Source organism: Pholcus phalangioides, unplaced genomic scaffold, assembly GCF_987345545.1.
Source record: "Pholcus phalangioides strain wild (caught in Gottingen) unplaced genomic scaffold, Ppha-v1.0 ptg000001l_1, whole genome shotgun sequence".
Classification (NCBI taxonomy): Eukaryota; Metazoa; Arthropoda; class Arachnida; order Araneae; family Pholcidae; genus Pholcus; species Pholcus phalangioides.
The window spans coordinates 27,664,285-27,677,734 of NW_028301594.1; the positions used below are offsets into that span (position 1 = coordinate 27,664,285).

Here is a 13,450-nt window from a genome sequence, read left to right on the forward strand (position 1 = left end):
AATACAAGATGTATCGAAAGTATCCTATTACTTAAGTGTATCTATAAAGTATCTATAAACGCCGCTTTTTTGAATTCATGGATAATGTTATCAAACACTTTTGGATATTGATATTACTTTCACCAAATACGGAACGGGCCAACATCATTACATGAGAAAAATATCGTATATTATCATCATATATCACATGTTATCATCATATAGCATATGTTATCATCATATAGCATATGTTATCATCATATATCATATGTTATCATCATATGTCATATATTATAGTCATCAGGACTTCAGTTTATGTTATGAATTTGGTTTTGTCGAAAGTTTTTCTTTTCCATATTTTGAAGCTGAGGTTGAACAATGCTCATTTTGTTTTCCTATAAGTTATCGTTATCAATCTGCAACACTATGTAAGGCAGAAAGCTCCCTCATCGACCATAATTTCCGTAGTCATTCATAATCGGTCCGTGATTGCCGCCTGGCAGTCAAGTGGTTAGGGAACTAGCTTCTCACTGTGCAGGTCTGGGTTCGAATCCCGGTTCGGGCATGGATGTTTACTAACACTAACAAATTCCCTGGACGGATCATGCTGATCCCTTGGGAATACGTGAGGATCACGTGAAAAAAAAAAAAAATGCCGCTGTGATGCCTGTACGTGTAACGCGGCTTTTTACGATGCTTCTCTATAGTGAAGGCACGTGAAAGGTAAAGTACCTTTCTTCAGTTCTTGGTCAGTTTCTTTCAACTGATCACATTCGCAGTTCCTCGTATGGAAGACTTTCAAAAGGGAATCTGTGAGACGTACCATATATATAGATTGAATAGTATAGATTTGAAAATTATTGTAATTTCCAGTACACATTAAACAGTTCCGTTCTAACTTCTTATCATTTTTTTCTCCTTATATTAAAAAAAACGATTTTATTGAAAAGTGAAAAAATCGTGTTTTGAAACAATTGGGGGGAAAAAGCATGATTTAGTATTTTGAAACCCGTTAAATAGGAAATAAAAATGGAGTTGTTCCGCTCGATCAAACGGAACAAATGGTCATCACACTTAAAACCGGGATTTTTTTCAGATCTAGTTATCCAATCGGTTATTATTATCAGAAACCCAGAGTCCCGATGTGATCACATTGAGCGAAGCGCAAGAACTGTATTTTGTTCAAATAAAACACAATAATATCACAATCCCAAAAATATGGCTCTTGCTCGGTGATTCCAAGAGGTTTTTTTTTCAGCATGGCCCAGGTCTTTGGCCACCTGCTTATATTTCCTAATTGAGAGAGCGGCGGGCCACACATGATCTGGTTAGGAGGAGGAGGTGAAACCAAGATTTAATGAAATGCATTGCCAACATGTGGCAAACAAAGATTTATGTAGCCACTTTTTTTGATTTTTAAGAAAGTGGGACGCTATTTTTGTGTCTTTGTAATTTCCTGTGACTAGAGGAAGAAATTTTTAGGCGATGGGGCGGGAGGGGCGCTTTGGAACTTCTCACACATTTTATTCAAGAAACTAGCAATGATACGTGAAATTTATGCGCAATTTGGTTGAGAAATTGGAAAAGCGAGCAAAATGTATTCACGAGAGTGCAAAAAAAAATTTCTTCTTTAGCGCCCTCTGCTGTTGAGCTGAAACATTAATTTGGGAATTCATGTATATTATAATAATATGTTGATCTCTTTTTTTTTTTCGAAAAATTAATGTTGTATGTTACTATTTTTTAATAAAGTTTATTAAAATTGAGTTCAATCAGAGAAATTCCATATGGAGTGAAATATCAGTTAATAACTTTTTTTTTTTATTTTGTTGTGATTTACGAATTTGATTCCGTTTTATGTCAGTATCGGTTTCAGTTTCTTTTGCGTACCAGAAAAAATTTGTTTTTAGCGTCATCTATCTTTGACACTTCGTCACATTACTTTCTAATTTCACACGTACAAATTTCGGTCATATTTTTTTCACTTTCTCGAGTTTGTTTTTTTTCATCCGAGGAATTAATCTCTCAATAATTTACAAAGTAATTGATTATTTTTGGTAAGTTTTGCCCTCATAAAATAACAAAAATTACAGTGAAATATAGGTTAATACAGTCGAATCCCGTTTTAACGAATACCGTTATAACGAAAATATCGTTTTAACGAACGCTTTTCTAATCTCCCTGATAAGTTTACATAGGAACAATGCAAAAAACCTGGAATACCTCTACCTCTCATTTTATGGGTAGAGTTCTGAGACATCATGTCATTTACAGCTTTATCATAAAATCAGCCTCACCTCATCCAAGATTCTTGAATCATTTTAATTCAAACCATATCAAAGTAAAATGATACTATTTTACATAAACATGAGAATAAATATCTTTATGTACCTAAAAAATGGACGTGATTTGCACTCATGTCACTGAAAATTCCCTGCGTTTTTTTTTTCACTCCTTCTTGTTCTTCCGGGATCGAAATTAGCTAAAAATTTACATCAACTCGATCGATGGGAATATTCACACGCACAACCAACGCACAAGCATGACGCGCGATGAACTCGTGAAACTGGTACGCGGTGACTAATTATATTAAAAGTTAACATGGCCGCGATGCCACGAAATTTGCATTTCGGGCTCCACCTTCTCCGTATTAGATATGGCAGAATATTCTGTCGCGTGATATGTGTGTAAAAAAAGAGAAGATTTATAACAATGTTTTGTAATAGCAATAATATCGATTTCAAGGAACGTTAAAGATCATGGTAGACGTCAGAGATTCCAAAAAAAAATGATATTTTTCTTCGTTGATACTAATGTCAATTTTTTTTTTCTTTTAAGATGGCGCAACTATTACAGGGTGGTTAGAGTTATAAATAAACTGACACTACTCAGACGTATGTAGCGTCTATTCTAATGGAGGTATTTTGATGAAACTTTGTACATAGGATGTATGGACCATGCGGAAAACAGATTTAACTAAATAGTTCAATTTTTGACCACCAGGTGAAAAGGTGGAGATTTTTTTTATCGCAGTTACCTTTTTCCCCCATGGTTCAAATAACGTATGTACCAAGTTTCATTGCAATATGCCCACCACAATGGACGCTACGTAGGTCGGAGTAGGTCAGTTTAATAAAGGTGAGTAGTGTCAGTTGAATTATACCAACCTATGCAGCGTCCGTTGTGGTGGTTGGTATATACGTTATTTGGGCCATGGGGAAAATATAATTGCGATAAAATGCACCACTTTTTCACCTGGTAGTCAAAAATTGAACTTTTTTTTTAATTTAATTTTTCTTCTCCCTCATGATCCATATATCCTATATACCAAGTTTCATCAAAATACCTCCATCAGAATGAGCGCTGCAGACGTCGGAGTAGTGTCAGTTTATTCATAGCCACTCTGTGTAAACGGACGTAGTTTTGTGAGAAAGTTTCAGAACGCAGGGGAAAAACTGGCAATTGATATTAAGCTCTTTTTAGTTTAATGCTTTATAATCGTCTCAAAGTATCCTTTGTTTGCAGTGTTCTACATATATTTGCATGGGTGGAAACTAAGAATTGAAGCATTCAACTTTATATTCCTTCGTAAAAGGTGATGTAAATAACAGAATATATTTTAGTATCATTACAGTGGGGCACTCCCCATTTGCCCACACTTATTAGTAGTAACATATAAAAGTGGTACACAATGTTAACGGATACTCTTGCTTAATGAGTTTTCGATCCCATGGGTTTCCGTTATCGAGAGGTTCTACACACGCAAACCCTCAACATGATACTTACATAACAGAAAATTCATGCATTTACCATCTCCACTTCAAAATATCAAAGACAGATGGCAGCACCAGGAATAACATGAAACAAGTGCAACTCTGGTGACATAAATGCATTAGGGTCCCACATACAACTTAGAACCTATGAATAAGTATATTGCGACATGTACCGATTCGTTAGAAATTCCACAGCAGAATGTGTACGAGGTGTATTGTACGGTCAGTGACGCCATCCATCAAAGACAGAGACAAGTGAATTCCATCAAATCTCAGGACTAATACTCATGATTATGCGTGTTACTTTTTTTTTTTGGTACTGCCATCTATATTCTAAGCCAACAGCTCGTCGAGAAATATATAACTCGCATTTTTATTTTTCATATACAGGGTGCATAGAGAAGTTCCTTTATCCTGGAATAACTCTCGAACCGTTGATCCTAGAAGCATACTTCCGATTTGAAAAAGCATCTGTAAATAATGTGTAAACCGCAAATAAGTCATTTATATTGCAAGGGGGACTGTATGGTTATTAAAATGCAAAAATTTACTTTTGATTTGATCACCCTGTCCTGAAAACCCAATTAAAAAGTTGTTGCCCTGTCTTTCTTAATCCCAACAAAAGAAGATTCCGTGTTTTCAAGTGCAATATTTACTGAGATACCTGAATTCAAAATCACTGTGAGTGAAGGAAAGAAAAGCGCAAACTGTATAGGACAAGTTTAATCTACGTTTCGTACGATGTTCCTCCCCTCATTTTGCGGGGATTTTCGAAATAAAATTTTTGAAACTTGGTATATTCAGGAGAACCAGGGTAACAACTTTCTCTGATTAGGTTTTTAAGAATAGTATCACTAAATGTTATTTCAAATAATGTTTAAATTTTATTAATATTATTAAAAATTTTAATTATTTAATCATTTCAATTTAGTTTGTTTTTTTTTCTATTTCAATAAATAAAATTTCAATAATTACTGGACGTATGCTTCTAGGATCAACGGTTCGTGAGTTATTCTAAGATAAAGGCACTTTCCTGCGCACCGTGTACATCAACCTTATAGCATCAAGCTTTTGTTCTTCTCTACCTGAAACGTTCAAACGGACCTACATAAAGCTGCATAGCACAAGCAATTACCATATTGGCAATTACAAGATTTATTATTAATATCGTTTCCACGGTCTAGAATAATATCGCATGCGTCACTTTTCCGCTTGATGATTACCTCTGATAAATATTTGATTTCTCACAGGCACCAAAAACCAAAATTTTGTTACTAATGTAGTCGTTATAATGGTTGTCGAACTCGTTATTGCCGAAAGGCGACATTTTTGTTTTTTTTCTTTTCGAATTAAAAATAAAAATGGCGTCACGCGCGTAGTGTTGAATATAATGTTAATATTTTTAAACATTACTCAAATAATAGTTATAGGTATCATATTCACAAGTGCTTTCCACCATGGCCTTGACTTTGACGTGCTTTAATTCACGAGAGTGCGCTTCTTTAATGGCAGGTTTGAAATGATTGGTTTCTGCGTGGTTAACCAAGCAAGTTCCTCTAAGGTCGCGCACACTTGGAGAGAATTGCTCTATCTCGGTACTAACAGCGATGGTTTCTGGTTCCCCCCCCCCCTTTGCAAACTGTTGTGTGCATATAAATCAGTTAATTATCTCTTCCTTCACAGGTAGCACTATAATATGAATCCTTTATGAAGCAGTCAAAATGAATTGCTTTCTTCTCGAAGCTTTTTTTCTTTTTACCAAGATTAGCTAGCTGCCTTACTGTATTCAAAATTGAGGGGTGTTACGACCTCTGAGGTTTCAAAATGTTGATTTTTCAAAAATTACTTTTAAAAATATTTCATTAAATTACAAATCATATGCAAAAAATTTCGTGTCAATCCATTGATTGGCTCTTTTAAAATGAAAGAAGGAAATAAAATTAAAGACAATGTTAGAGTACAAATAAACAAGAAACAAACTTTGAACGTGTTTGTCAAAGATCAAATTTCTGAAGTTTTTACAGCCCACCTGTAAAATTGAAAAAAAAAAATTGAGCATTTTTTTAAATTGAAACCATACCTCTACGACGAACGGTTGATGAGATAAATGCCGAAACAGGATTTACTGGATATCCTGTATACTGTACATTGATGACATCTCTGATCATATTTTTTCATACTTAAAAAGCATTGAAAACAACCTCGGTTGTACCGACACCTTCGCCCCAACGAGGTAGCGTTCTCAGAAAAAGCGTTGGGCATTTTGCCTGTTGTGGCGTTGTATTTGTATTTGTTATAACGACAAAATTTCACAGAATCTTCGATGTCGTTATTACCGAGTTTGATTGTATAGATAATATCGATTTCTAGAAAACTAAAAGGAAAAATGCAAATTAATTATTTCCGAAAGAGTAGATATGAGTGAACAAACCTGGAGGATGTCTTAACTGCATATGTAGTCTTATTGCTATGTAAACATTTATACGGTGTTTTTTACATCTACTTTATTTTTCTTTATTTTTCAAATAAAGTTACCTAATACGATAATTACGGTTAATGATTGCCATCACATAATAATATATGATGCCGTGCCATGCATTCGCACTACTTTTTGAAGTTCTCATTTTAAAGAAACGCCTTTTTCGTTATTGTTTCTCCTCCGTAGGGATATAATCCCCCCCCCCCAAAACATATTTTCCTAGACTGCTCCAACCTAAATTTATGGAAACTCGTTACCTTTTAAGTGCTTTCCGGGGGGCAACTTTACATAAGGCTTTCGTTCGAAGCCACGGAAATCGTAATAAACTATTCTCTTTTATTTGGAACAAATGGTCATTTTTACCGAGTCGTTATCGGTCTTTGGAAAGCTGGATTTCTCTTTTTTTTCAAGAGGAGAAAAAAGAGAAGTGGAATTGTCCGTGACTGCGCCGGTAGATATGGTTTTATTTTTTATTTTTTTTTCCACCGGACAAATGTGTTTCCACCACTCAATTATACGGTCCTTGGGTGTGGCCTATTTTTAAGGTGGGCGATACTGGCATTCCACTTCTCGCACTTTAATCATTCCTGTGAGAGCTCCCATATTACAGTACTCAGAGATAGACTCTTCCCTCTTTCTCAGTTTTGTTCCAGCTTCTATTTTCTATTAAAAATTCCTTTTCACTCTTGTTTTCTGTAGTTTTTTTTAGATAAAGTTTTATGAAGGCCAAATCTTGATGATGATACTATGAGAGGATTCAGAAACAGCCATATAGAAGTATATGGGTGAAGTTTTCCTGTTTTAATACCGTTGATGGTGTTGAAACCAGTGCTTATGCGAGTAGAATGAGACTTTTTTTTTTTCAGTAACAAAAGTTGAAACATTGACTTCTCTCGAGAAATATCGTAGCACTTATCTACGTGGATAGATTTTACCCATTAATATGAAATATATTCAGACCAGTGTTCTTTGGAAATTAATTTTGAAGAGTAATTTCAATCCTCTCAAAAATTTTAAGTTTTTTTTATCAGTGAGAAATATTGCAAAAAAATAACTTAAAATTTGGAGTGTTTTCACTTCCCAATGAAACTTGGAAGAATGGAATTAAATTTTAATGCGTGAATCATGCATCTATATGCGTATTAGCGAACACTGATTCAAACACAACTTGCCTCTCCGAAGAGGTAAAATGGCAATGATTTGCTTCGTTGTGGATAGACTGGAATTGCGAGGTAATCGAGAAAGAAAGATGTAAAGGAAAATATAGAAATTTCGTTTCATGGTTATCCTATTGCGTGCATATGAACCATCATCCTGACACGAATCACCGTCCAAAAAGAAATGCAAATAAAGTTTTGTAAAATGTGGCTCTCAAATAAAATAGACTTATATGACTTTTTTTATGTATTTCTACTTATACACATACGAATTCTATTATGTAATAACAATAGTTAACAAAAAAAATCAATTAATAAATATCGTGACTCATGAGCAACTATCGTTAGCGTTTCCCTTCTTTCGTTATGGCTTTTCTTTGCCATATTTGCGGAACGCCACTTTTTTTTTACGTGATATTAATTGCTATTGATTTTCGAGCATCAAAAACCATTAAACATCGATCAAATATATCTTTAGATTTCTTTACCACTGTCCTGTAAATTGAAATTTTTTCATGTTTTTAAACCCAGAATTTCTAAAGACCCCTTCCGACTTGTTTCAGTGAATGTCTTGGACTAGCATTTAGCTTTTAACACTTTATTTGGCAATGTTTATTTGGCTCAAGAAGCATGAGTTTCTTATATTTTTTTAAGTAAAAGCATTGTATATTTTGAGCTCGTTTTGGCATTGATACTTCTGAGCAAGTTCTAAATATTCGATTTTTACTTGTGAGCTGTTCATGAAGTTTCTATAATTATGTACTATCAGAATGGCTCAAGGGGACAAATATCTCCTATCTCTTGACAAGCCAAGCAAGAACGGTTTTCGGCCATTACATGTCGGAGTGAAATACCGTGTGTGGAAGAGAGGGATATTGTGTGTGTGTCCTGACTCTTGACAAATTCTTAACAAAAACAAGAGCACATGCATTTACCTACAACGTTTAATTTGAATGCGATAAACTCAGTGTGACAATGATTTCAAAAGCCTGGTTGGAATTATCTTTTGGAAATCTCTTGTATTAGAGGAATATTTTTATCTCGGTCTATTCAACGGGGAAAAATTAACGTCGAATATACGACAGAAAATTAAGTTCGTTAAACAATAAATGTCTTTTTATATTATTCAAATCTGTAAATCATATAAATACACTATGTTGCTTTAAATTCGACAACCCCATATTTTCTTAAATATCGACGCTAAAAATTTTTTTTTTGTCATGAAATGACATTCGGGGGGGGTACTGATTTGCTTAATATAACCCCCTCAAAATATTAATAAGCTGCATATAGGGCAATGATTTCAAAAGCCTGGTTGGAATTATCTATTAAAAATCTCTTGTATCAATGGGAATGCGTATCTCAGTCTATGCGGTGGGAAAAATTAACGTCGAAATTATTTAGATACACCAAAAACCAAATTAGAAAGAAGAGTTATGTGTTGAACCCGTTTTTATGTTTCTTCGTATCGTTTAAAAGAAAATGTAGCTTAAAAAGTAAATTTCTAGCTCTTTTGTACTAAACTCTAAGTAAACTTTTCATATGTTTATGTATTTTTTTTTATAGTTGTTGAATACAAATTACGTGAGTCAGTTACGTGATTACAGTTAGGTAAAGCGGTAGTATGTCAAAAGCATCGGCGTTTCCACGACAATTTCTTTTTCTTTCTGGCATTTTTCAGTGCGGCTTAACCCTTTCAGATCTGAGCATTCATTTCTTTTCAAATTTTGAAAATGTTTTTGGGCGCGGTAGCCCAGGTCGATAAGATACTAGCCCTAAACTACCAAAAGATCTTTAGAGGTGTCGCGATTTTGACACCCGGTTCGTCCCTATCAGAAAACTTTCCTAACACAGGGGTACAAGCGAAACGTCGACATGACAGCAGAAAAAATTGCTGCCGCAGGGAGTCCCCCATAGAGGGGTTAGCGCACCAACCTCTCGATGAGTATAAAAAACAACCCTGCCGTTTGAAATCGGCAATAAATTGTAGGTCCCGGTCTAAAATAAAAATTAGCCCTCGTGTGCAGAAAATGACCATGGTGCGACAAAAACGATCAACTGAAAATGTTTTTGCGTTTTCGATGCTCAAAAAATTCATTAAAAACATAAATGTTAGCAAATATTTGTTTCTTCAATTTCTAAAAAAAATTTTTGAAAATATAACTCACTCCGTTCAAATTTTTTCAGCCACGATGATGCAGGGTATATTCATCTTCACATACAATTTTTTTCCAGAATTTTATTGCTAAATTTTATGTAATAAATCACACTTTACCCGGAGGAATTTTCTCTTGAAAGCCATCTTGAAAAAATTCCCCAAAATTCAACTTCAAGTGCTGCCCTATGATGAAAGCCCCGAAATTTCATATTCACCATATTTGTGACGCAAAACTTACGTTATCCTTTAAATCTTAAGTGCAACTTCCTGAGGTCAAAAGAAAAAATTCTGCAGTGAGAAAAGCAGCCGCTGTGTGGTCGTGTGGGCATCGCGGGCACAGTGATGGTTGGCTGAAGTTGGTTTTCTGAGTTTTTTCAGCTTCAAGACACAAATGTGTGTGTGTGTGTGAGCCGGTCTCCCACTTTAAAAAGTCTCTCCGCAGAGAGCAGGCAGACCTACAACACGATACTGACAAAACATGAAAATTCAAGTATTTTCCATCTTTACTTCAGGAAATGGAAGCCAGACGAAACAAGCACAACTGGGCAACATAAATACGTTAGAGTCAAGCAAACACACATTCCGGCATGTGCTGATTTGTTAGAAATTCTGTAGAGGAATGTGTACGAGGTGCACACACATGTTCGGTTAAGTAGTAGTGAGATAAGCAACCCACACACATTTGTGGCACCAGGGTTTGAAATGGTTAAACATCCCAACGGTTTAATTACCGGGGATTTATTAATTTCGGTAGAAACAGAAATATATTAATCAGAATGAATTTAAAACTGAATGTGCGACCATCTTCAAGCATTATGTATGAATTCACCGAAGATATCGTATACAGTACCTCGTGATATCATATCAAATTTATCGGAAAACTTCTCAAAAAATGGTATCAAAAAAAGATCATATAGATTATGTATGTAAATAAAATACAATGCCTACATTTCGAATGTTTTTAGCTGGGTTTCTTTGTTTTTGAAATAAACATTATCTAAAATGGATAAAAAGAACTAATATAACAACTATTGTAAAAAGTGTTTAAAAAATTCATTGTCACCATGAGCAACGTTTGAATAAATGACTGTCATCACCACATGATAACAATTCACATAATCTATAACTTTCGAAAATTTCGTCATTGGCCTCTTTCTCATAATTTCACTGAGAAAATCGCACCGATACATGTTTACAAAAAAGCAATATAAACACACTTTATATACCAGTGTTCTTCAACTTTTTTTCATGTTTGCGGACCCGTGAAAACACCAGAGAAATTTTGCAAACCGGTGGAAATGGAAGAAATAATTTGTGGGTATGCTGACGGCTGGGACAGAATTTAAAAAAAATTAACAAGAGACGATATTTTATTTATTAAATCGAAAATTATGTATCGGCTATACTTGGGCCGAATGTTTCGTAGACTAGTGGTTGGGAGACACTGCTTTAAAAAAGAGCCACCCTTGTGGGAGCGGGTGCGATAGGTGCGGTCACACAGGGCCACGCACTTGGAGTAATACTAGAAATTAAATACTGTATATATTAGTAACAAGGTGTGTCTCTGAGCTTCAACTGATTTGATTCTGGAATTTTCATCAGTTCTCAGAATGCTCTCATTAATTCTGAATTTCAATCAATTCTGGCATTTTTTCTTTCATCAATTCTGGGATTTTTTCACTCTCATCAAATCTGAATTTCCATCAATTCTGGGATTTTTCACTCTCATCAAATCTGAATTTCCATCAATTCTGGGATTTTTTTCTCATTAAATTTGAATCTCAATCAATTCTATGATTTTTCCTCTCATCTCTCAATTCTGGGATTTTTCTTTGATTAATTCTGAATTTTCATTGCTAAGTAGTTATTTTTCAGCATTCCTGTATATTCTGTGATAATACATGAATATCTTTGGGTGCCGATTCCCCTCCCCGCATCCACAAAATGTATAAATCGGTGCTAAGGGCCTCAAAATCATTTTCGCACCCTGCCCCGCGTCTAAGGGTGGCCCGGCTTTATACAGTAAGACCTCTCTTTTGCGGACACCGGCGGGACAAAAAAATTCGTGCGTAAAAGAGGGTTCGCCGTTAATCAGAGGTTTGAAATGCATACTTTTATTATGCAAGGGAAAATTATTATTTTGCCTTAAAAGAGAGGTGGTGTAGCGTCCGTTAAGAGGGGTTTTACTGTACTACCTTTTCAGAGAAAATATCACTCTCTCTAATACTATATCTTCAAATTACTCACTGTCAACTGCTGAGTCTTTTGATCTGGCTCGCGTCCGACAATGTTGTTGTTCGTAACACTCGGTTTTCCAGGCATACTATACTACTGCCCTAAATGGATTGTGCTTAATGTCACCTGTCACAGCACAGCAGCATCGCCCATCGACGAAACTTTCCCATTTTCAGCTGAAGGTTCCATCAACGAATTCCATTCGAAAGAGGAAAAAAATATCTTTTAAACTCCAAACAACATGGAAAAAGAGGAGCTCCGCTCGCTTAATGTGCGTTGATATGTGCTCAACGCTCTCTCTCTCTCTCTCTCTCGTTCTCTCATACACACACACACATAAACCCTGGGTTGATGTTTTAAAGGTATATCGCGGATGAAAAATGAAACCGATGTGAAGAGATGACTGAACATCAACAACAGCGCCACCCTTCGGCAAGATTCAACAACGACGCAGGAAATGGGAATTTTACCAAAATATCTAGCAAAAAAAGGGATTAAGCACGGAAAAAAACGTTTTCCGTCGCTCTAATCATTAAATCAAGGACATAATACGATGAAGAGAAGATCAAAGTGTGCTTCGATTTTTTTTTTTCCCCAGATTGGCTGCTTTTTTTTGGTCCAGTTCTTTTTCTATTCCATCATCGTTAACACTGAACTTGGGCTCTCTCTCTCTCTCATCGTCTATCAACTATTTCACCTAATGTAGAGAGAGATTCAGTGTATATAACAGAATCTGTCTCTATCAAAGTTATATACAAACGGTTCAAGCAAGATATTCAGGTACACTTCTACGTAGATCAATTCGGGTTCTGAATACTTAAATTTTCTGAGGATTTAATGGTGCTAATGACACTAATATATCAGTTCAGATATCAAAGCTAGTGATGGCCTAACTTATGAGCAAAAAAATCGACCGTCAATTTATAAGCTATTAACAACCCTCTGCAACAAAAATTATCACCTCTATGGTAATCGAGTGGTCATGGTGACGTACCAGGACGGACTCGCATCGCGGAGACCCGATACCGACCATGACCCCCCCCCCCTCCTTCCAAAACGAGCAGAGCTCAGGTATATCGCCAAGTGCAATTTACTACCGAGTGAGTTGTGCCGGAAGTGTGTGTACCCAATAGTCGGGATGAGTATCTAGTGTAGTGTCTGATTTTTCAGTGCTGCCATCTATATTTCAGAAGTGAAGTGAGCGAAGTGTAATGATTGAATATTTGTAGTGTTTGCAGGCCTGTTGCTTTCTGTGGCGAGACTTTTTAACGAGGAGATCAGCTCGCATTCACGCCTCGAAGTTGGGAACCACAAAAAAACCAACTTCAGTCGACCACCACTGTGGCACCAGTGCGGTTCGAAACCGGGACCTCGGGATGCGAGTTCGTCATTAATGAAAACTCGACCACCACAGCGGCTGAAGGAATGCAGGAACATATGAAATTATGACACATACATGCGACGAGACTTGGTTCCGAAGACACAGAGAATACTATGTAATCTGATACTACAGAAATTGATATTAACATGATGCTGAAGACATAACATTTTGCCAGTGCGGTAGAACGGAAGATACAAAATAGTCCAGGAAAAAAAAGTGATTTTTCCTTATTGCCAAGTGAAAGAAACCGATTTTCTCATTTCCCATATAAACGAAGCTAATTTGCAG

General features: G+C 35.8%; 1 protein-coding gene across 2 annotated transcripts in view; it reads right to left on the reverse strand.

The window, feature by feature from the left end:
- Positions 1–12,087, reverse strand: part of LOC149090243 (kinesin-like protein KIF19) — a 54,377-nt gene extending 42,290 nt beyond the window's left edge. For both annotated transcript variants that reach the window (XM_089233233.1, XM_089233224.1), the window contains exon 1: positions 11,794–12,087. In XM_089233233.1, coding sequence (XP_089089359.1) covers positions 11,794–11,868 — 75 coding nt within the window. In that variant the 5' untranslated portion in view covers positions 11,869–12,087. The remainder of the gene's footprint in view (positions 1–11,793) is intronic.
- Between the last annotated feature and the right edge of the window lie 1,363 nt (positions 12,088–13,450).